This window comes from Pleurodeles waltl, chromosome 7 (genome assembly GCF_031143425.1).
Source record: "Pleurodeles waltl isolate 20211129_DDA chromosome 7, aPleWal1.hap1.20221129, whole genome shotgun sequence".
NCBI classification, from domain to species: domain Eukaryota; kingdom Metazoa; phylum Chordata; class Amphibia; order Caudata; family Salamandridae; genus Pleurodeles; species Pleurodeles waltl.
The window spans coordinates 579,639,757-579,665,253 of record NC_090446.1 but is presented as its reverse complement, the minus strand read 5'-3'; the positions used below and the strand labels follow the sequence as shown (position 1 = coordinate 579,665,253).

At 48.1% G+C, this 25,497-nt stretch overlaps 1 protein-coding gene across 2 annotated transcripts in view; it reads left to right on the top strand.

Annotated features, from left to right (window-relative positions):
- FBRS (fibrosin) overlaps positions 1-25,497 on the top strand; it is a 319,454-nt gene that overhangs the window by 98,170 nt on the left and 195,787 nt on the right. For both annotated transcript variants that reach the window (XM_069244392.1, XM_069244391.1), the window contains exon 6: positions 11,661-11,709. In XM_069244392.1, coding sequence (XP_069100493.1) covers positions 11,661-11,709 — 49 coding nt within the window. The remainder of the gene's footprint in view (positions 1-11,660; positions 11,710-25,497) is intronic.

The following is a 25,497-nucleotide window of genomic DNA, read 5'->3' as shown; positions in this document are numbered from 1 at the left end:
CACAGAGTCCAAGGGTTCCCCTTAGAGGTAAAATAGTGGTAAAAAGAGATAATACTAATGCTCTATTTTGTGGTAGTGTGGTCGAGCAGTAGGCTTATCCAAGGAGTAGTGTTAAGCATTTGTTGTACATACACATAGACAATAAATGAGGTACACACACTCAGAGACAAATCCAGCCAATAGGTTTTTATATAGAAAAATATCTTTTCTTAGTTTATTTTAAGAACCACAGGTTCAAATTCTACATGTAATATCTCATTCGAAAGGTATTGCAGGTAAGTACTTTAGGAACTTCAAATCATCAAAATTGCATGTATACTTTTCAAGTTATTCACAAATAGCTATTTTAAAAGTGGACACTTAGTGCAATTTTCACAGTTCCTAGGGGAGGTAAGTATTTGTTAGGTTAACCAGGTAAGTAAGACACTTACAGGGCTTAGTTCTTGGTCCAAGGTAGCCCACCGTTGGGGGTTCAGAGCAACCCCAAAGTCACCACACCAGCAGCTCAGGGCCGGTCAGGTGCAGAGTTCAAAGTGGTGCCCAAAACGCATAGGCTAGAATGGAGAGAAGGGGGTGCCCCGGTTCCGGTCTGCTTGCAGGTAAGTACCCGCGTCTTCGGAGGGCAGACCAGGGGGGTTTTGTAGGGCACCGGGGGGGAAACAAGCCCACACAGAAATTTCACCCTCAGCAGCGCGGGGGCGGCCGGGTGCAGTGTAGAAACAAGCGTCGGGTTTGTAATGGAAGTCAATGGGAGATCTAGGGATCTCTTCAGCGCTGCAGGCAGGCAAGGGGGGGGGTTCCTCGGGGAAACCTCCACTTGGTCAAGGGAGAGGGACTCCTGGGGGTCACTCCTCCAGTGAAAGTCCGGTCCTTCAGGTCCTGGGGGCTGCGGGTGCAGGGTCTCTCCCAGGTGTCGGGACTTAGGATTCAAAGAGTCGCGGTCAGGGGAAGCCTCGGGATTCCCTCTGCAGGCGGCGCTGTGGGGGCTCAGGGGGGACAGGTTTTTGTACTCACAGTCTTAGAGTAGTCCTGGGGTCCCTCCTGAGGTGTTGGATCGCCACCAGCCGAGTCGGGGTCGCCGGGTGCAGTGTTGCAAGTCTCACGCTTCTTGCGGGGAGCTTGCAGGGTTCTTTAAAGCTGCTGGAAACAAAGTTGCAGCTTTTCTTGGAGCAGGTCCGCTGTCCTCGGGAGTTTCTTGTCTTTTCGAAGCAGGGGCAGTCCTCAGAGGATGTCGAGGTCGCTGGTCCCTTTGGAAGGCGTCGCTGGAGCAGGATCTTTGGAAGGCAGGAGACAGGCCGGTGAGTTTCTGGAGCCAAGGCAGTTGTCGTCTTCTGGTCTTCCTCTGCAGGGGTTTTCAGCTAGGCAGTCCTTCTTCTTGTAGTTGCAGGAATCTAATTTTCTAGGGTTCAGGGTAGCCCTTAAATACTAAATTTAAGGGCGTGTTTAGGTCTGGGGGGTTAGTAGCCAATGGCTACTAGCCCTGAGGGTGGGTACACCCTCTTTGTGCCTCCTCCCAAGGGGAGGGGGTCACAATCCTAACCCTATTGGGGGAATCCTCCATCTGCAAGATGGAGGAATTCTAAAAGTCCGAGTCACCTCAGCTCAGGACACCTTAGGGGCTGTCCTGACTGGCCAGTGACTCCTCCTTGTTGCTTTCTTTGTTCCCTCCAGCCTTGCCGCCAAAAGTGGGGGCCGTGGCCGGAGGGGGCGGGCAACTCCACTAAGCTGGAGTGCCCTGCTGGGCTGTGACAAAGGGGTGAGCCTTTGAGGCTCACCGCCAGGTGTCACAGCTCCTGCCTGGGGGAGGTGTTCGCATCTCCACCCAGTGCAGGCTTTGTTACTGGCCTCAGAGTGACAAAGGCACTCTCCCCATGGGGCCAGCAACATGTCTCTAGTGTGGCAGGCTGCTGGAACCAGTCAGCCTACACAGCTAGTTGGTTAAGTTTCAGGGGGCACCTCTAAGGTGCCCTCTGTGGTGTATTTTACAATAAAATGTACACTGGCATCAGTGTGCATTTATTGTGCTGAGAAGTTTGATACCAAACTTCCCAGTTTTCAGTGTAGCCATTATGGTGCTGTGGAGTTCGTGTAAAACAGACTCCCAGACCATATACTCTTATGGCTACCCTGCACTTACAATGTCTAAGGTTTTGTTTAGACACTGTAGGGGCACAGTGCTCATGCACTGGTACCCTCACCTATGGTATAGTGCACCCTGCCTTAGGGCTGTAAGGCCTGCTAGAGGGGTGTCTTACCTATACTGCATAGGCAGTGAGAGGCTGGCATGGCACACTGAGGGGAGTGCCATGTCGACTTACTCATTTTGTTCTCACTAGCACACACAGGCTTGTAAGCAGTGTGTCTGTGCTGAGTGAGGGGTCTCTAGGGTGGCATAAGACATGCTGCAGCCCTTAGAGACCTTCCTTGGCATCAGGGCCCTTGGTACTAGAAGTACCAGTTACAAGGGACTTATCTGAATGCCAGGGTGTGCCAATTGTGGATACAATGGTACATTTTAGGTGAAGGAACACTGGTGCTGGGGCCTGGTTAGCAGGGTCCCAGCACACTTCTCAGTCAAGTCAGCATCAGTATCAGACAAAAAGTGGGGGGTAACTGCAACAGGGAGCCATTTCTTTACAATTACCTAAACAAACAGGGAGGCACACACTCGACACAGTTGTGTCTCCTAACACAGAAAATATGGCATTGGGCGATTCACAACCACATTCGCCTAATAGCACAATTTATTCCAGGAATTCAGAACCAGTTAGCAGACAATCTCTCTCGGGATCACCAACAGATCCACGAATGGGAGATTCACCCCCAAATACTAAACACTTACTTCCAAATGTGGGGAACACCACAAATAGATCTATTTGCAACAAAGGAAAACTCAAAATGCCAAAACTTCGCATCCAGGTACCCACAAGATCAGTCTCAGGGCAATGCGTTATGGATGAGCTGGTCAGGGATATTTGCTTACGCTTTTCCCCCTCTCCCACTCCTTCCATATCTAGTAAACAAATTGAGTCAAAACAAACTCAAACTCATACTAATAGCACCAACATGGGCAAGACAACCTTGGTACACAACACTACTAGACCGCTCAGTAGTACCTCATGTCAAACTACCAAACAGACCAGATCTGTTAACCCAACACAAACAACAGATCAGACATCCAAATCCAGCATCGCTGAATCTAGCAATTTGGCTCCTGAAATCCTAGAATTCGGACACTTAGACCTCACACAAGAATGTATGGAGGTCATAAGACAAGCTAGGAAACCTACCACTAGACACTGCTATGCAAATAAGTGGAAAAGATTTGTTTATTACTGCCATAATAATCAAATTCAACCCTTACACGCATCTGCCAAAGATATAGTAGGATACTTACTACAATCGCAAAAGTCAAAGCTAGCTTTCTCTTCAATAAGGATACATCTTACCGCAATTTCAGCCTACCTGCAAATTACACACTCAACTTCATTATTTAGGATACCAGTCATAAAAGCATTTATGGAAGGCCTAAAGAGAATTATACCACCACGAACACCACCAGTTCCTTCATGGAACCTCAACATTGTCTTAACACGACTCATGGGTCCACCTTTTGAGCCCATGCACTCTTGTGAAATGCAATACTTAACATGGAAAGTTGCATTTTTGATTGCCATCACATCTCTAAGAAGAGTGAGTGAAATTCAAGCATTTACCATACAAGAACCATTTATTCAAATAAACAAGCATAAAGTAGTTCTACGGACAAATCCCAAATTTTTACCAAAAGTGATCTCACCGTTCCACTTGAATTAAACGGTAGAATTACCAGTGTTCTTCCCACAGCCAGATTCTGTAGCTGAAAGAGCTCTGCATACATTAGACATCAAAAGAGCGCTAATGTACTACATTGACAGAACAAAACGAATTCGAAAAACAAAACAACTATTTATTGCTTTCCAAAAACCTCATACAGGGAATCCAATTTCTAAACAAGGCATTGCTAGATGGATAGTTAAGTGTATTCAAACCTGCTATCTTAAAGCAAAGAGAGAGCTGCCTATTACACCAAAGGCACACTCAACCAGAAAAAAAGGGGCTACCATGGCCTTTCTAGGAAATATTCCAATGAACGAAATATGTAAGGCAGCAACATGGTCTACGCCTCATACATTTACCAAACACTACTGTGTAGATGTGTTAACTGCACAACAGGCCACAGTAGGTCAAGCTGTACTACGAACATTATTTCAAACAACTTCAACTCCTACAGGCTGAACCACTGCTTTTGGGTAGATAACGGCTTACTAGCCTATGCACAGCATGTGTATCTGCAGCTACACATGCCATCGAACGGAAAATGTCACTTACCCAGTGTACATCTGTTCGTGGCATTAGTCGCTGCTGATTCACATGCGCCCACCTGCCTCCCCGGGGGCCTGTAGCCGTTTAGAAGTTGATCTTGAACATTTGTAAATATATTACTTTAAACTTCATTATGTACATACGTATTCACTCCATTGCATGGGCACTATTACTAGCATACACAACTCCTACCTCACCCTCTGCGGGGAAAACAATCTAAGATGGAGTCGACGCACATGCACAATGGAGTCGAAATGGGGGGGGTGGGGGGGGGAGTCCCTCGGTCTCGTGACTCGAAAAAAGACTTCTTCGAAGAAAAACAACTTGTAACACTCCGAGCCCAACACCAGATGGCGGGATGTGCACAGCATGTGAATCTGCAGCGACTCGACTCCATGTTAGATTTTCTTTCCGCCATCGGGTTCGGACGTGTTTCCATTCGCTCTGATAGTTCGAGTCGGAAAAGTTTCAAACCTCTCTAATTCTCGTCGGTATTGTTTCGATCGCGTTCCATCTTCCATCGACACTTCGGTACCGTCAGGTCAAACATCTTTTTTGCCTTTCGGGGCGCCAGCGCCCAACTCGGGCCTGGTCAGGCCGACCGCGTGAAAGCCTCATGGACCGGACCCCTTTCTGCTTTTGTCCTCTGTGCCACGCTAAATTTCCCTACACAGACCAACATCTCGTCTGTAATCTTTGCCTTTCCCCACCTGTCGGGAAGAAAGGTGCGAGGCCTGCAGATCCTTCCGCTCCAAGAAAACGCTCCGAGACAGAAGAGCACGGAGACTCGAGATGGCATCCAAGAGCACCGAACGTCTCGACGTCGAGGAGGAAGAGATTATGCAGACGTCTCTCTGTTCGAGCATCCGACTCCGAGCAGGAGTCTGAGGAGGACAAGACCGATCACGGCAGGAAAGCATGTGAGTACGCCTGCCCCTGTCCCAGCCAAGCTCAAACATAAGGCCTTGGGAACGCCACTGCCGGAAGGCCATGGTTCAACCCGTAAAATGACCTTCGGTGACCAACCCACAACTTTGGCACTGAAAAAGGCCATGCCACCCAAGCCATTGGACTCGCAAGAGGCTCGGTCTCCGAGTCAACCAAACATCGATCCTTCAAGTCGCAATCTCGAAAATCGTTTTCAGAGCCGAGACCATCATCGACCCCGACTTTTTCGATACCGAAAAAATAGCTTCGGAGCTGAAAAAGCCAATTTACACGGAGGAACATGGATTTTCACAAGCACTCAAAGCCATAAACTTACTGAGGAACACTCTCAAATGGAGGCAATAGATGAAAGGCAAGTCCGGATTCACATACATAAAGACACTGGCAGAATTATAACAGCACTTCCTCTAAAGCCAAAGAGGAAATTAGCCTTACAGGAAGAATTGGACACTGCTTGGCCACCAGCTGAAGTGCCAAGAACCAAAGCGAAACCTCCACCTCCCCAATTTTCTCCTCCTCAGCCTCCTCCATCTCCTCATTTACTTATCTCTCCCCCTACTAGTCCTACACCTATGCAATCACCAGCACACACATTCGATTCGCAGCAGGACAATGTGGATCCATGGGATCTTTATGATCCAGATCCCATTTCAGAGAACAACCCAGATTGCTATCCCTCTAAGCCATCACCACCAGAGGATAGTACAGGCTACACTCAGGTCATAGCTAGGGTGGCATCCTATCATTGTCGCCATGCACACTGAGCCGTTAGAGGATGACTTCCTTTTAATACACTTTCCTCTACACTTGCAACTTATCAGTCGCTTCCCATGCTCCCCGGCATGTTAAAGCATGCGGACCAAATATTGAAGGAGCCAGTTAAAACTAGAATCATTACTCTTAGGGTGGAGAAAAAATATAAGCCACCTCCCTCCGATCTGTCTCTATCACACAACAGTTGCCTCCAGACTACGTAGTGGTAAGCGCAGCCAGAAAAAGAGCAAACTCGCAGTCATCAAGGGATGCACCCCCACCAGACAAGGAGAGTAGAAAGTTTGATGCTGCGGGCAAAAGGGTGGCATCTCAAGCAGCCAACCAATGAAGGATAGCCAACTCTCAGGCATTGTTGGCTAGATACGACAGGGCCCATTGGGATGAGATGAAAGACATAATACAACTTCTCCCCAAGGAACAGCAGAAGAGGGCACAACAAATAGTAGAGGAAGGGCAAGCCATCACCAATAACCAGGTCAGGTCAGCCCTGGACTCTGCAGATACAGCAGCTAGAACCATCAACACTGCTGTAACAATAAGAAGACATGCATGGCTTAGGTCTTCAGGATTTAAGCCTGAAATACAACAGGCTGTCCTCACTATGCCGTTTAACCAACAACAGCTTTTTGGCCCAGAGGTGGACACAGCCATTGAAAAAAGATTGACACAGCAAAATCCATGGGTGCTTTGTATACTACACAATACAGGGGATACTTTTGTAAGCCCCAATACAGGGGTGGGTTTAGAACCCAAATACCTGAGGCATCTACCTCACAAAACAGTCGGACTACCAACCTCCATATCAACGAGGTGGTTTCAAAAGTACTTAGAGGCCAGTACCCCAGAGGCAGGGGAAAATATCAGTCAGTAAAACAAGCCTCACAACAGGCAAAGCAGTGACTTGAGCCACCAGCACAACAAACCTGGTTGCCTTCCTGACTGCTCTCTCGGATAGGGAGTCTAAAGAAATAGAGACGTTGGGAAGAGAGTATTTTCTTCGATTGGTGAATGGTAGTCCTCTATTGGGTCACTATTTAGACACTCACTAGGACTCTAGCTAAAGTCCTTCTGTGTGTACCTGAAGACTTTTTTTTGTCTGTACTGGCCAAAGCCATACACGACGTCTGCACACTGCAGTATCTACCATCTGTTGTGGCTCAGGTCTCTTAGGTTGAGTCAGTGGCACGTGCGTCACTATCTGTTGCTATGTCTAGGTGTGATCTGTGTCTCTCTCCAGCTGGTTCATTCATCCCTTTTGGACATGCCCTTGAATGCGGCTCAACTCTTTGGGCAATGGTGTGCTCATTGGGCTTGTCTGCTCCGCCATGCTAATTTGCATCATCCTTATCGATCTTTGGCAACTCATCAAGCCAGTGGTCGGGGACAGTGTGCCAGTCTTTCAACCATTTACCCAACAGCCCTGATTAACAAATCCCTTTAGCATGTCCTTAGTGGAGCACAGCCACCTGTTTCGAGATAGGATCCAATGATCTTTACTAGGTTAGCAGGCAATGATTTCAGACCGGTGGGTCCTGCAAAATGTCCAGTTGGGGTATGTCCTACCATTCCGGGCTGCTCCACCACACCTCCCACCATCCCCAGGACGACTGACAGAACCATCTGTTCGTCTTGCGTCAGGATGTGTAAAGGTTTTGGCTGAAGAGGCTATTGAATAATTGTCTGCATCAAAAGTGGGATGTGGCTGTTACTTCGCTACTTGTTGGTGTAAGGATAAAGGCCGCAATCTTATTTTAGACCTGAGCCCTTTCAACACCTTCCTCAGAAAGGACAAAATAAGAATGTTCACCTTGGCCTGGCTTTGTCTGCCCTGGGCATAAGATGATGTTGGACCTGCAGGACCCATATTTCTCTATTACCGTAATGCAATTACACTGGTGCTACATGTGGTTTGTGGTAAGAAGGACCATTTCAGTTTGCTAGGATCCCCTTTGCTCTCACCAGTGCCAATCGAGTGTTCACGAAAGTAGTGGCAGCACACATTGGGAGGTCAGGGTCTCTGGTCTTGTCCTACCTGGACGGCTGGCTGTTGAAAATTGACTTTCCCCAGGCAGTCGCACCCATCTCCTGGCTTCTGCAGACTACATAAGATCCTTGGGGGTTTTCCTACCAACGTGATAAAATCGCATCTGATTCCTCCTTGGATGCTACCTGTAGGAAGCTGGCTCTGCACATGCTGTACCATAGTACGATATAGTGTGCACAGAGTCCACTGGCTCCCCAGAGGCTAAAATAGACAATACTAATGCTCTGTCTTGTAGGAGTGTGGGTGAACAGTTAGACTTATCGGAGGTTAGTGCTAAGCATTTGTTGTACGCACAGTCCAGAAATGAGCCACACTCTCAATGACTAACTCCAGTCCAATGTTTATGTAAAAACGGATACTTTGTTACTTTTATTTTAGAACCAAAATGATCTTTGTTGAAGATAAGTACAGTTTTTTCAAGTTTGTAAGATTTTGAAGTATCAATAGGACTTTTGGTAAAAAATCAAGTCGGCATATGTTTCATATAGCAATACTTTTCAATGGCAAACAGACACAGTGCAAAAATTAGTGAATGCAATGCAGTCCTATAGAAGGAAAAGCACAGTCACCGTTTACTGGTAACTACTTGTCCAAGTCTTGGGAGTTGTAGGTGCCCACAGGGCATGGTCCCAGGAGACACCAACGTTGCACCACCAGCGGCACAGGGCCGACAGAGTGCAGAGGTCAAAGTAGTATTGGAGGCCCAATGGAAATCAGTGGAGACTGGGGGCAATTGAAAAGGCACGGTTTACAGGTAAGTACCTGCGGTTTCAGGGCACAGACCCTCAGTGTACAGATTAGCACGGGGGGGCCACAAGACAGCACAAAATCTGTACCACTAACGGCACAGGGGTGGCCAGGAGCAGGGTGCAATCACAACTTCAGACACCCAATGAAAAGTAATGAAGGTCATCATTTTATAAAGATGCAGCAGGCTCGCTCCAGGGAGCTGGATGAAGGTGACCAGTGGCTGGGCATGTTGCCAGTGGACATCGGAAGGCTGCCTTTTGGATTCCCCAAGGTCTGGCGCCTGCAGATGCAGGGGTGTCTTTGGACGTCTGGAAATCCTCACTGGTGCCGATCGGGGAGATCCTTCATGTTAGAGGTCGAAGGGCAGTTGCCAATGGCTATTGACCTTTAGGGTGCATACACCCTTTGTGTGCCCACTCCCTTTGGGGAATGGGGCTTCTCCCTATTCCTGTTGGCTAGCATACTTCAAGCCAAGATTGAGGATTACTAGTTTTCCCACCTGACCTGCCACCAAAAAGTGAGGCTTGGTCAGGGGAGTTGGCATCTCCACTAGCTGGAGTGTCCCAAATCTGCATGACAAAGGGCAGGAGCCTTTGAGGTTCACTGCCTAGTGTTGCTGTTCCTGCTAGGGGGAGGTGTGAAGCACTTCCACCCAGAGCAGGCTTTGTTTCTGACCTCTTAGAGCACAAAGACTCTCACGTAGGTGGGGTGGTTAGAAACCTCTCTGGTGATGGCAGGCTGGCAGAATCCGGTCAGCCACACACCAGAGAGTTGGTCGGTTTTCAGAGGGCATCTCTAAGATGCCCTCTGTGTGCATTTTTAGTAAATCCAAACACCGGCATCAGTGTGGGTTTATTAAGCTGAGAAGTTTTTGATACCAAACTTCTTAGCATTCACTAAATCCATCATGGAGCTCTGAAGTTCGTAATGACAAACTCCCAGCCTATGTACTCAATATGGCTCCACTGTTCTTGCAAGATCTAAGAATGGACTTGGACACTATGGGGGCGTATTGCTCATGCAGCTGTACCCTCACCTGTAGTATAGTGCACTCTGCCTCAAGGCTGTTAAGGCCTGCCAGAGGGGTGACCTACCTATGCCACACAGTGTTTGTAGGCATGGCACCCAGGGAGGGGTGCCATGTCGACTTTACCATTTTCTCTGCACTAAAACAGTCTGCAATGGCAGTGTGCGTGTGTTTGGTGAGGGGTCTTTTAGGGTGTCATAACAAATGTTGCAGCCCTTAGACCTTCTCTGGCCGCAGGGCCCTTGGTACCTTTTTACAAGAGACTCCGCTATGGGCCAGAGGTGTACCAATTGTGGAAGCAATTGTACAGTTTAGGGAAAGAACACAGGTGCTGGGGCCTAGTTAGCGGGATCCCAGCACACACTTATTCAAGTTAGCATCTGATATTAGGTAAAACGTGGGTTTACTTTAATTCCCTCCTAACCAAGGCTGTCTGTTTTTGTAATTGTTCTCTCCCTCACCTGGCAGTGCTCTACTTTGGGCATGGTTAAGGGGTTCATTTTGTCTTTTTTTGGCATTCATATGGTTACAAGACAATCCCTCATTCTTTAAATCCCCTGTTGTGAAGCTTTTTTTATAGGAACTCCATCAATAGTTTTCCTCCCCTTTTGGTATGCTGCTGTGTGATCTTAACCTGGTCTGCGCTTATTTCTTGACCTTTGCAGTATCTCACCCTCAAGGCAGTGTTCCTCATTGCCGTATCAGTGGTATGGTGAGCGAGTGAGCTCCAAGCTAACCTTCTTCCCAGACAAACTGGCTCTGCGAACTCTGACATAATTTCCTCCAAAAGCATGGAGACTTTTCCACATCTGGCAAACCATCACTTTACCTGCTTTCTATACTCTGCCTCGCTCCATTTAAGGTGGAGACGAACTCCATCGCATAGATCCCAAAAGAGCACTGGGCTTTACATTGATGGTACCAGAGAACCCTAAGTGAAGGATCAGCTCTTTGTATCGTTCTGATAGTGAAGAACAGTTCTTCAAAAAGACAGTCTCTTGCTGGATCCAGCTCTGCATCAGGATAGTCTCCACACTTGGATACAAATCAGCCCCTGGAAGGGCTAACAGTTCACTTCACCAGAGCACAAGGCGGCTATGATGGCGTTGGCATGAGGAGTTTCCTGTCCTGGGCATTTGTCAGGTGGCTCAGTGGATGTCTCCATATATTCACAAACCACTATTATCTAGACAGCTAAGTTTGCTGGTATTGGCATTTTGTCCACTGTCCTACAGGACCTTTTGTTTAAGCCAATTCACACACCCACCTCTGACTAGGTATTGCTTTGGTTTCTATTCCAAAGGCAAGGAATCTGGAGTTGCATGTCTCTTACAAGAACAAATGACTTACCTCAGGTAACACTACATGATGATCCTCACCAATCCTTTCATCTCACTTCTGTAATTTGAACCCTGTCTTAAAACGATTCAAAAATATTTGGAATGGCCGTGCCTGTTAAAGTCAATTTGCTGTTAGAGCACTCCGTCTGTGGATGTGGACAGCCTTGAAAGCAGCTAAAGTCAGTGAGTAAGACGGGGGCATGTATTAGCTCTGCACGTCATTTCAGGAGCGGAACAGTCTGATGCCTGGTGAAGTATTCAAAGGGTGAGGAATTTGCAGTTAGTCATCACTAGAAAAAAACGTTACCTTAGGTAAGTAACTTAATCTTTGTGATTGCACTACCTCCCACACTCAGCCATGTGATGTTTTAAACTTTTCAGTACTTACTTTTACTGACTTTTTTCCCCCCAGGTATCTTGTGATGGCCTCGAATCATCATTCATTATATCGGCTAGCAAAGGTTAGTTTGGAGCTTCATCTGTGAAGTGTGGATTTTTGTGAAATGTTTGTTTGGACTCCACTGGAATCTGCTCAATGCTTTTAGAGTAGAGTTTATTTTCTGGTGAAAGTATGAATCTGAATGGAGAATATTTGCATGGATATTTGGGAGTTAAATCGTTCAAGCAGCAAGATGTTTTGTTTGTTTTTGTGTCTTTGCAAGTAGTCACACTTTTTTCTCCCCGCTGTAAATTTGCTCAGTCACCTTTTACAGTTGTTCCACATAGGCCTCTGGGCAATTCTGAACATGTTAATCTGTTCACTTTGTTAGTGTTCCTGTTACCACTTGACCCCATTGATTGTTTCTTTGAGGAGGTGTTAGATCCCCAATTAAAAACTCCCATGATATGTCAGGTGAGATTTTCTCAGATGCCTTGCCCATCTGAATGTCTATTTGGATTGACTGTAGTAAACCATGTCCAATCATATGGGCATTCTTTACACCAGTGATATCATTTGGAGCTTTTTTGGGATGTTTCTAAACTTTTGAATCGCTTGGGTCTTTTGTTCCTTGCCAACAGTTTCAAAGCAGTACAAGAGTCAGACTCAGTATGTGTGGGGTGGGGCTAACATAACTAAAGTCAGGGTGTGGGGCAGATAAGAATCCACTAGTCCCTACAATTTTCAAGTGGCTTTAATGTTATAAATGAGCATGCCCCTTCTGAGTCCAAACAGTCTATTCCATTAAGAGTCTATATTTCAATCAAGGCCAAGAGTTTGCAGTGGATAGGTCACCCACTGCTGGCACCAGTCCCAACTGGGATTGTTTAGGATTCGACTCCACTGTTTTAACCATAGAGAGATTCAAAACTGCACGATAGTCTATTTTGTGGAGAGTTCGTTTGCACTTTAAAGCCACTTTCATGTCGGTCCTGCTGGAAATCCTTAGAACATATAGATTATAGAATTGTGTGGATTTACGTGTGACCCTGGAAATGAGAAGCTTGGAAAACCAGGAATTGTATCGCAGTGATGAAACAACTTCAAAGAAGCAAAAGTCGCAAAAAAGGGGCCAAAAATCTGAAGATGGCATCCAACCAAATGGGCCTACGCGGCAGGCTTTTAATTTAATATTGGAAGTGTAGGAAGCTGGCCTGGTGTGTGATGAGCCCCTGTGTGATCACCTTATATCAGGTCCAGATATCCCCTATTAGTAAAGTGTAGGCAGTGTATAGGCAGCCAGGGCTCTCTAGAGATGGCTGCGGATGAACTTATCTAGGAGGTATGCAAAGCTTATGCAGCACCACTATAGTCATGAAAGAATTAGTGTTACAAAAAAATAAAGGTACTTTATTATGGTAACACAAATACTAAATTACTATATAGGCAATACCCCAACTGGAGGTAAGTAAATGCACTATAATATGCACATTAGCAGTCAGGAAATGGCATAGAAAGAAATAAGCATTGGTAAAAATAATAGTAAACAGTGAGGGAGGACAAACTCATATACTAAAAAACAAAAAGTGGAATGTGAAAGGCGGTGTCCCACCCAAGGAAGTTGAATCAGTAGAGGGAAGTTGGAGGAACTAGGAATCCCAAGAGGTAAGTACCATGGCCCCACCAGCGACCAGGAAAGAAGTAAGTACATGTTTCCCCACAAAACCAACAGGGGGACTTTGGAAAAGAACTGTGCAAGACCTAGACAAGACTGGAAGAAACCAAAGGTGGATCCTGACAGAAAAGAACCTGCAAAGGAAGGGGACCAAGTGCAGTTGGAGTTAGTGTCTGGTTGGGCAGGAGCCACTACCCACCCTTCTTTGGATGCAGGACCAGGTCGACGGTAGATGAAGAAAGTAAGCAGTGCAACACAGGAGCAGAAGAGGAGTTCCAGAAGTAATGCAAGTGATGTCCCACGTCGGTGGTCCTGTTCCTGTGGGTGGCACACCACCAACAAGTCTTAGCAAATGCAAGAGTTGGAGGAGAAGGTTTTGCAAGGCTATAGAGGACCATCTAGGGGACTCGACCCAAGGAGGGAGTCTGAGGTGACCCTCAGCAGCTGGGAGAGTCACAAGAGGAGGCAGCCCCCATAGGTGACCCACGAGCAGCAAGCACGGCAGTTGCAGTGAGGCCCACTTAATACACCTGAAGGACACTGCTTTGCAGGAAGGAGTGCTGGGTGCCGGGGGCTACATGGAGCTTGAAAGATCCCTTAGAGGAGAAACAAATAAGCCTTGGTAGCTGCAAGATTCTCCTTGCACAGGGGTACTTTCCTGCAAGGAGGGGCAAGGGCTGACTGTCTTCCAAGTTGGGACAGCTTCTAGAGGACCAAGGGGACCACTCCAGACCATCTGTGATGCAGGATCCATGCAGTTCTGTAGGAGAGTGGATCCACGCAGCTGGTTGTCGTTGCATTTGGTGCCTGCTGGCGAAGGGGAGTGACTCCAAAGGAGATTCCTTCTTTCTTCTTGTGCATGCTGAAGACTTGTCACCCTCAGCGGATGCACAGCCAGAGAAATGTTTCAGTTGCTGGAAGGAGCCAGAGAAACAATGTTGAAAAGTAGAGTTGTTGCTGGAGTTGCAGATTATCGGTTCCTGGAGGATCCCGTTGCAGTCCCGGTGGCCAGAAGATCAAGTAAACGATGCAGAGGAGTCCTGCAGGAATCTTGCATGTCACATCTGAGGACCCATCTGAGGGGGAGACCCTAAATAGCCCAGGTAGGGGGATTACTCACCTAGCAGGGTGACCAACAATCAGGAGGGGTCTGTGATGTCACCTGTCTGATCTGGCCACTCAGATTCTCCCAGAGACCTCTGCCTACCTTGGTGGATTCTTGATGGCAAAATCAAGTGGCCATCTGGAGGAGCTGTGCACAACACCCCTGGGTTGTGATGGATAGGGAGTTTTTCTTTGAAAATTGTTTGTAATCACGAGGGATAGTGATGACTCCTTTTGCTGGTAATGCGCATGGTCATCGACTCCATTGTTAGATTTTCTTCTGCCGTTGGGTCCCGTCGTTTATCACCGAGCTCTGGGTCGTGACCCATATTTCGTACTCTGTTCTGGATCCACCCCAGTTTTGTCGGTATTGTTAGAACACTTAATTTTTATTTTTAAACCCAATCTTCCTTGCTTCGCAACCAAGAAAACATTGCCTGTCGGATCGACACGCTCTGAGGCCCATTGAACCGCACCTTAAGGGACAACCATTTCTATTCCTTCTAATTAGATACAGCCCTACTGATGGAATTAACTCCTTTCCAATTCTACCCAAGGTGCCATACAAAGTACCCCCGACTGACCAACGTCAGGTCTGCAGTCTGTTTGTGTCCCGACCATAGAAGAGGACTGCGAGGCTTGTCAATTGTTTCAGTCTAAAAAGACTCCATGGGACCAAAGAGCACATCGCAGAGAAATGTAGAGGTAAGAGATCGAAGACACACCCAATATCTTTCAACAACAGGATGTCACACAAGAGGAGGAGCAGCTCCACGAGGCCTCTGCAGTTGAAGAAGAGGCCTTTTCCATCAAGGGTTCAGAGATAGAGAGAGAACTAAAAATGCAGGATCTCCCACTGGGTCAGTGTAAGGAAATGCCTCCTTGGCATGGTTACCCCCTGACTTTTTGCCTTTGCTGATGCTATGTTTTGAATTGAAAGTGTGCTGAGGCCTGCTAACCAGGCCCCAGCACTAGTGTTCTTTCCCTAACCTGTACTTTTGATTTCACAATTGGCACACCCTGGCATCCAGGTAAGTCCCTTGTAACTGGTACCCCTGGTACCAAGGGCCCTGATGCCAGGGAAGGTCTCTAAGGGCCGCAGCATATCTTATGCTACCCTGGGGACCCCTCACTCAGCACAGACATACTGCTTGCCAGCTTGTGTGTGCTGGTGAGGACAAAACGAGTGAGTCGACATGGCACTCCCCTCAGGGTGCCATGCCAACCTCACACTGCCTATGCAGTATAGATAAGTCACCCCTCTAGCAGGCCTTACAGCCCTAAGGCAGGGTGCACTATACCATAGGTGAGGGCACCAGTGCATGAGCACTGTGCCCCTACAGTGTCTAAGCAAAACCTTAGACATTGTAAGTGCAGGGTAGCCATAAGAGTATATGGTCTGGGAGTCTGTCAAACACAAACTCCACAGCACCATAATGGCTACACTGAAAACTGGGAAGTTTGGTATCAAACTTCTCAGCTCAATAAATGCACACTGATGCCAGTGTACATTTTATTGTAATATACACCCCAGAGGGCACCTTAGAGGTGCCCCCTGAAACCTTAACCAACTACCCGTGTAGGCTGACTGGTTTTAGCAGCCTGCCACACTCAAGACATGTTGCTGGCCACATGGGGAGAGTGCCTTTGTCACTCTGTGGCTAGTAAACCAAGCCTGCACTGGGTGGAGATGCTATCACCTCCCCCAGGCAGGAGCTGTAACACCTGGCGGCGAGCCGCAAAGGCTCACCCCCTTTGTTCCAGCACCACAGGGCACTCCAGCTAGTGGAGTTGGCCGCCCCCTCCGGCCACGGCCCCACTTTTGGCGGCAAGGCCGGAGGAAATAATGAGAATAACAAGGAGTCGTCACTGGCCAGTCAGGACAGCCCCCTAAGGTGTCCTGAGCTGAGGTGACTCTAACTTTTAGAAATCCTCCATCTTGCAGATGGAGGATTCCCCCAATAGGGATAGGAATGTGACCCCCTCCCCTTGGGAGGAGGCACAAAGAGGGTGTACCCACCCTCGGGGCTAGTAGCCATTGGCTACTAACCCCCCAGACCTAAACACGCCCTTAAATTTAGTATTTAAGGGCTCCCCTGAACCTAGGAACTCAGATTCCTGCAACTTAAGAAGAAGGACTGCTGAGCTGAAAAACCCTGCAGAGAAGACGGAGACACCAACTGCTTTGGCCCCAGCCCTACCGGCCTGTCTCCCTCCTTCGGAAGAAAACTGCTCCAGCGACGCTTTCCCCAGGACCAGCGACCTCTGAATCCTCAGAGGACTGCCCTGCTTCCAAAAGACCAAGAAACTCCTGAGAACAGCGCCCCTTTCAACAAAGACTGCAACTTTGTTTCCAGAGGAGCAGATTTAAAGACCCCTGCAATTCCCGCCAGAAGCGTGAGACTTGCAACACTGCACCCGGCGACCCCCGACTCGACTGGTGGAGAAACAACGCTACAGGGAGGACCCCCCGGCGACTCCGAGACTGTGAGTAACCAAAGTTGTCCCCCATGAGCCCCCACAGCGACGCCTCCAGAGGGAATCCCGAGGCTCCACCTGACCGCGACTGCCTGACTCTAAAATCCCGACGCCTGGAAAAGACCCTGCACCCGCAGCCCCCAGGACCTGAAGGATCGGAACTCCAGTGCAGGAGCCCCAGGAGGCCCTCTCCCTTGCCCAGGTGGTGGCTACCCCGAGGAGCCCCCCCCCCCCCCCCCTTGCCTGCCGGCATCGCTGAAGAGACCCCTTGGTCTCTCATTGAAACCTATTGAAAACCCGACGTGTGTTTGCACACTGCACCCGGCCGCCCCCGTGCTGCTGAGGGTGTACTTTTTGTGCTGATTTGTGTGTCCCCCCCCCGGTGCCCTACAAAACCCCCCTGGTCTGCCCTCCGAAGACGCGGGTACTTACCTGCTGGCAGACTGGAACCGGGGCACCCCCTTCTCCATTGAAGCCTATGTGTTTTGGGCACCACTTTGAACTCTGCACCTGACCGGCCCTGAGCTGCTGGTGTGGTAACTTTGGGGTTGCTCTGAACCCCCAACGGTGGGCTACCTTGGACCCCAATTTGAACCCCGTCGGTGGTTTACTTACCTGCAAGAACTAACAATAACTTACCTCCCCTAGGAACTGTGAAAATTGCAGTGTCCACTTTTAAAATAGCTATATGTGTTTTATGTAAAAAGTATATATGCTATTGTGATTATTCAAAGTTCCTAAAGTGCTTACCTGCAATACCTTTCAAATGAGATAATACATGTAGAATTTGAACCTGTGGTTCTTAAAATAAACTAAGAAAATATATTTTTCTTTACAAAAACCTATTGGCCTGGAATTGTCTCTGAGTGTGTGTTCCTCATTTATTGCCTGTGGGTATGTACAACAAATGCCTAACACTACTCCTTTGATAAGCCTACTGCTCGACCACACTACCCCAAAATAGAGCATTAGTATTATCTCTTTTTGCCACTATCTTACCTCTAAGGGGAACCCTTGGACTCTGTGCATACTATTCCTTACTTTGAAATAGTACATACAGAGCCAACTTCCTACAGTCAGCGTACTGAGTCGCAATATCCCCGTCCTGGCACCTAAGAAAACAAAAATCAAAGTTTCTCTGAACGTAAGGCCTTGGCCACCACTGCCAACAGGCCATGGTAGTCACCAAAAATTCAATTTGAATGTCCCTCCATCGGGTTCAGCACTAAAACACAAGCCTAAGCTGACCACCTAGGTGCCAAGCTGACCAGCTCCACCTTTGTCACTGATCACTTTAGCACTGAAAAATGTGACTCTCCCAGCTTTGGCATAAACCATTTTAGCACCAACACTGAAACTACTTTGGCTCAAACAATTCCTAGCCTGGCACCAAAATCTTGACTCCGGTGCTTCCGTCGACCCAGTGCTCCCCAAAATGAAGGAGATGCTTGATATCCAGCAAAAGCTAATTCACATTCAGCCTCAAACCAGCTGTATTTTGGTAAGGACTGTTGTTACCATGCCTCCTTCTAAAGAGCGACAACTTTTTATTTTATTTTATTTTTTGAGGTCATCAGTGCTTACCACCAAGAAGAGGAGGACTGATTGTATCCTGCCTATACTATCCTCCTATACTATCCTCTCCTCCACTCCCAACACCATCTCCACTGTCTCCCTCGCATTCACATGGTGACCCATTAGCTATCACCCCTCAGGCTTCCCTGCAGTCTTTCACTGGTGGACATGTGACAGGGGATGATACGTTTGATGCACCACAACCCTCTGATCTTTGGTCAGCTTATGATATGGACTCACAGCCTTAAACTGATCCAGACCCTTCCCCCTGCTAGCCCGTCTGCTCCAGATCACACCACCTCTTTTCAGCAGCTTACTGGTAGGGCAGCATCATTCCACCAGGTGCCCTCACATAAAGAGCCCACAGAAGATCACTTTTTATTTGAGACTGTTTACATCAAATAGGACAGCACAGTCCCTCCATATGCTCAAGGGTATGTTGAGACGTGCAGGTATCCTCTTTAAAGATCCTGCAAGGGCCTGTATTATAACGCCAAGGGAGGATAAAAATATAAAGTTTGACCCTCTGTCCCTATCTTTATTAGAGGGCAAATTCCACATGATTCTCTAGTGATATCCAGTGCCTGTAAGAGGGCTAATTCTCAAGTTGTCAGTGGTGCTCCACCGCCTGACAAGGAGAGAAAGCTTATTGATGTGTGTCAAGTGTGTTGCAGCGCAGACCGTCAATCATTGGCTTATAGCTTATACTATGGGGCTGTTAGCTAGATTTGATCGTGCCCATTGGAACGAGATGGAGGAACTACTCCAATACCTCCATGAGGAGCATACGAAGCGAGGACAGGTGATGGTCACTGAGGGGCAACTCAGCTCCCATAACTTTTAGATATGACCTAGACACAGCTGTTAGGGGGATAACTACAGGTGTTTTGCTACGCAGTCATGCTTGGCTACGCATATCAGACTTTAAGCCAGAGGTTCAACAAACACTCTTAAATGTTCCTTTCGATAAGGAACACATTTTTGGCCCTCAAGTTAGCCAGGCACTCTAAACAATGGGGAACAAAAACAGGTTGCGAAGTCCATAGGTACTCTCCAAACCCCTATTCCCTGTCGGTCCTTTCGTTGTACATCCTACAAACCAGTCTCCAAGATAACATCTTCAGGGGCCTCTTCTTCTTACCACAGAGGACAAAGTCATCAATCCTCTCCCCGAGGCTACTGCAGAGGCACAGATAGTCAAGTAACCCAAGAACCCCCCCACCCCACAGGACGATTACAGCAGCTCCTCCCTACCTGCCAGAACATATCCGACCACCAGTGGTTGGTGGATATTAATTCTACAACAGGGTTACTGTCTGGAGCTCATTTCCACACCTCCAAGCATTCTGCCTCGCACTCACTTTTCATGGAACACATAACCCTGCTGAAACAGAAAATTCAAGCTCTTACTCTAAGGAGCTATAGAACCCGTCCCCACACAACATCCAAGGTCAAGAGTATACTTCTTTTCTCTTCCAGGGGATCCTCATCAATAGTCATAAACATTGAATATTCCCACCCTCGTGCAGGGACCCCGGAGCATACATAAAATACACACATGTATAAGTATCAAAATATACACACAATATATAGCATTTTTAGTAGACAATTTTCATACCAAACCCATATATACACAACAGGCTAAAATGCTTTATTTCTATGGAGTTTTTTTTTTTTTTTTTTTTGAACCCTTCCTTTCAAATTTACAAGAAGAAAATACTTTCCACAGCCCCATAGCTGGGCAGAGGGAAAGAAGCAGTAGCAACACAAGTGGGAAAAAAAAGAGAAAAAACTAAATTGAAAACAATGGAGCATTATTAGCCAATAGGCTGCATGCAGGTTAACACAGCAGAATCACAAAATTTGGCACCGTGCCTTTAAGACCCTGAGCACCTCCAGTATCCCATCATGCCTCAGGGGTGAAGGAGAGGTGACAGTTGGTTCAAAAATATTTAAAAACAGCATTTTTTCTACCTTCACTCAACGTTTTACACCTTTGTCTGAGTCAAGGGATTTTTTCCTGACTAGAAAATGCCTTCTCTTTTTGTGAAGTGCCCTTCCTGTGGGAAGAAGGCCCAGTCTGATCCACACTCTCTGTATAGTGTGTTTACCTCAGAGCCACTGCCCTGACACCTGCAGACACTGCAAGAACATGTCAAAAAGGACTCTGAAGGACAGAGAGAAAATCAGGCTTCATGGTCTTCATGAGAGGCAAAAGACATCGTCCTCTTCACGTCCCAGGCAGCCAACAAGCCATTCTCAGGAGAGACAGGCTAGATCGACGTCAGCTGGAAGGAAGGTGCCTGCCTGTTCCCTGTCGATGTCATCGCTGCCACCGTCTCATCGTCACAGATCGCCGTCGATGGATACGACGTCGAAGGTACATAGCCATTATAAGGGCAGATCTCCGACGGCAACCCACTGATCGACGTCGAGCCAGCACCGCCGTGCTCATTCGCCGTCGAAGGCCTCGCATCCCTCGACGGCACTGAAGACGACGTCAAGATCGCCTCAACTGCGAAAGCAGAGACTTCCGTCGTCAGCGGCCCATCACTCGACGGCGAGGCACACGACGCTGAGCAGATCGCGTTCAAAGGATCATCGATCACCGTTGAGGCGCTCAACGTCGAGACCTGAGCAGCCCACGGTACTCCCTTTGACTACGGTACAACTTTCGACGTCGACACAGGTGCGGCCTATCTCGCAAGGAGAAGAGCGTCGGTTACCACCGGCTGATATGAACAACACTTCAACAAGTCCAGTGGTCTCAATAAGGAGTGCATCGTCGAGGTGGTCGAGAGCCGCATCATCTGGGCACATCTCACCCATAAACTTACCGCCAAGGTGGTTGGAGAGTCTTAATAAAACACCTGCTTCTCCAGACTCTCAATACTATTGAATGTATTCACCGTCGGCTTCTCTCCCGAGGACACCATCGCCAACAGCGCATACAGAACGTGCTCGTTATAAGTCTTGCCAGTCTGCCACTAGACCTCGGCGCACTAAAACAAGATCTAGGAGCAGATCATGCTCCCAGAGAAGATCAAGATCGCGCCGTCACAGGAGGTCTCCTTCTTGGTCCACATCGTCTGGGTCTTCAGTAAGAGGGTACTCCCCAACTCTAACGGATTCTCCACCAGCTAGAGTTTCCCCGGTGGACGACATCACAACTTTCAACTAGGTGTTTCTCAGGGGAGCACAAAAGCTGAATATTTAGGTCCCAGAGCCTTCAACCTCCTCGTAGGTAATCTTTGAAACCTTGCAACACAGGGCGGTTTCAAAGAAATTGTTACGGCTGGTGCCTGGTCTTCTACAACCAACCATGGAGACTTTTTTTTAACACCAGCAAACCTCCGTTCAGCTCCCGCTAGGATCTTAAAGAAATACAAAGCACCTGATCAAGATCCTTTGTTTCTCAGGGCTGATCCACCACCAGACTCAGTCATATTGGCCGCAGCCCGTAAGACACATTTAGTGGCGTCATCCTCTACGGTTCCACCTGGACACTCTGGGGAGGAAGATGTGTGGCACGGCGGCGTCGATGATGGTCTCCTGTGCCTCCGCACTCCTAGGTAGATACGATCGTTCACCCTGGGACTCACTAAGCAGGTTGGCGGAAAAGCTGCCTGGAGAGAGGACAGACAGGATTTTCAGGAGATCCTTCAGTAGGGAAGTCTGGTGTCCAATCAGATCATCAGTGCGGCAGCGCATGGTGCAGACTTGGCAGGACATGGATACGTGCATGGGGTCTGTGCGAGAAGATCTTCCTGGCTAAGACTCACAGGATTAAAACAGGAAGCGCAGCAGCGTATCTTGAATCTTCCGTTTAACGGAAACTCGCTATTTGGGACCCACACGGATGAGGAGATGGCGCGTTTGAAGGCGGAGGTTGACACCATGAGGGCAGTGGGCCTCGAGAGGAGGAAAGACTTCAGGCGATGGTACAGGCCTTACGACAGGCGCCTGTTCCAACAGATGGTTCAAACCCCTCATTGGTCTCAGACCACAACAGAAACAAGGGTGTCCCCTCTTCCAGTATCGTAAAGCCACAAGAGACCGAGGTTCGAGCAGACCTCAGCAGTCTACCCCCAAAGCCCCCGCAAAACAATGAGGATTCGCTTCCCTTAACACCGTACACCACTCCGGTTGGGGGGAAATATCACAGCGTTCATTCACGAGTGGCATGGTATAACAAAAGACAAATGGGTGCTGAACATTGTAGAGAGTGGATACTCTTCTTTTCCGCCAACCTCCTCCTCACTTGCCACCAACCAAATCCAGTCCTGCTCACATGAGCTTATTATGCAAAGAGGTTCGGGCCCCGTTACAGAAAAAAGCAATAGAAAAGGTTCCAGTCGCACACAGAGGGAAAGGGCTGTACTCCCGCTATTTTCTAGTAGCAAAGAAGGGTCGGGAAGGAGTTTTCAGACCGATTCTAGACTTGAGGCTGCTGAACAAATATATAAAGAAACAAAAGTTCAGGATGCTGGCTCTCCACCAGATTTTCCCTCAACTGCATAGAGGAGACTGGATGTGCTCCATAGATCTGCAAGATGCTTTTTTTCATGTTCGATGGCATGTGTAGCTGCAGATACACATGCTGTGCACAGTCCGCCATCTGGTGTTGGGCTCGGAGTGTTACAAGTTGTTTTTCTTCGAAGAAGTCTTTTCGAGTCACGAGACCGAGGGACATGTTCCTTTTCGCTCCGTGTTTCGGGTCGGAAAGTTAGTCAGAATCTCGGAAAAAAATCGTCGGTATTGTTTGCGTTCGGTATCGGGTTAGTTCGAACAAATCGACACCGAATTCTGAAGAGATCCGGTTGCCCTTTGGGGTTTTTTCGATCCCCCGTCGGGGCCTGGTCGGCCCGGCCACGTGCGACTTCAAGGCTCATGGAATGGACCCCATTCCGCTTCTACCCAAAATGCCATCACAAGTATCCGTATACGGATCACCATCTGGTCTGTAACTTGTGCTTGTCCCCCGAGCACAAGGAGGATACTTGTGAAGCCTGTCGAGCGTTTCGGTCGAGGAAGACGCTGAGAGACCGAAGAGCCAGGAGACTACAAATGGCGTCTATGCCGACAGGTCAAGATCGTTTCGAGGAGGAAGAAGCTTTCTCCATCCGCGAGTCGGATTCTGAAGAACTCGACGCCGAAGAAACACACCAAACCGTGAGTAAGACGTCGAAAATCAAGACTCACAAGAAGTCCACAAAAGCCCAGGGGACGCCACCGCCAACAGGCCATGGCTTAACCCGAAAACTAGGTGACCGATCCAAGGCACCGAAAAAGGGCATGCTGGTGTCGAAGTCATCCGACTCCGGTCGAGATACCGCCACACAGCAACCTCGGAGCCGAGACAGCGGCTCCGAGAAACTTCGGCACAGAGACAGCGGCACCGAAGAATTTCGGCACCGAGACACCATGCCGAAAACAAAGAAGGTTTCTTCGGAGCCTAAAAAGACTTCCGAAAAGGTTTCGGTTCCGAAACAGCCAGCCTCGGAGCCGAAAACTAGTTCCTATACAGAGGAACAAGGATTAACCTCCCAATTACACAGATTTGGAGAGGAGCTTCAAGCTGTAGAGCCTGACTACACACAAAGAAGGCTTCATATTCATGAGGACACAGGGAAGATAACCACTCTTCCCCCAATCAAAATAAAAAGGAAACTTGCCTTTCAACAAAAGGACAAGCAACCACAAGCAAAGGTGGCAAGGAAAACAACCCCACCTCCGTCTCCACCACCATCAATACATGCATCACCAGCAACAACTCCACCACTGATGCACTCACCAGCTCATACCACAATGAGTCAGGATGATCCCGATGCATGGGACCTCTACGATGCTCCAGTGTCTGACAATAGCCCAGACACTTATCCTACAAAACCGTCACCACCTGAGGACAGTACATCCTATACACAGGTGGTCGCAAGGGCAGCCGAGTTTCACAGTGTCTCCTTACATTCGGAACCAATTGAGGATGACTTTCTCTTTAACACCCTATCCTCCACCCATAGCCAGTATCAATGCCTTCCCATGCTCCCAGGAATGCTAAGACATTCAAAACAAATTTTTCAGGATCCAGTTAAAGGCAGAGCCATAACTCCAAGGGTGGAGAAAAAATATAAGCCACCGCCCACAGATCCAATATATATTACAACACAACTAACACCAGACTCAGTAGTTGTGGGGGCAGCTCGTAAGAGAGCCAACTCTCATACCTCAGGCGACGCACCACCTCCAGACAAGGAGAGCCGCAAATTTGATGCTGCGGGAAAAAGGGTTGCAGCACAAGCAGCAAATCAGTGGCGTATTGCCAATTCCCAAGCACTTTTGGCAAGATACGACAGGGCTCACTGGGATGAAATGCAACATTTCATCGAACACTTACCCAAGGAGTTCCAAAAAAGAGCGCAACAGGTGGTGGAAGAGGGACAAAGTATCTCAAATAATCAGATACGGTCTTCCATGGATGCAGCAGATACAGCTGCAAGGACAATAAACACTGCAGTCACAATACGAAGGCACGCATGGCTGCGCACTTCTGGGTTCAAATGGAAATCCAGCAGGCTGTGCTCAATATGCCGTTTAATGAACAGCAATTGTTTGGGCCGGAGGTAGACACTGCCATCGAAAAACTCAAAAAGGACACCGATACAGCCAAAGCCATGGGCGCACTCTACTCCCCGCAGAGCAGAGGCACATTTCGGAAAACACCTTTTAGGGGAGGGTTTCGAGGTCAACCAACAGAAACCACAACCTCACAAACAAGGCCTACCTACCAGGGTCAATATCAAAGGGGAGGTTTTCGGGGGCAATTTAGAGGGGGCCACTTCCCAAAAAATAAAGAAATTCCAAGGCCCCAAAACCCCTCAAAATAAGCAGTGACTCACAAGTCACACACCCCCATCACATAACACTTGTGGGGGGAAGACTAAGCCAATTTTACAAACTTTGGGAGGAAATAACAACAGACACTTGGGTCTTAGCAATTATCCAGCATGGTTATTGCATAGAATTTCACCAATTCCCTCC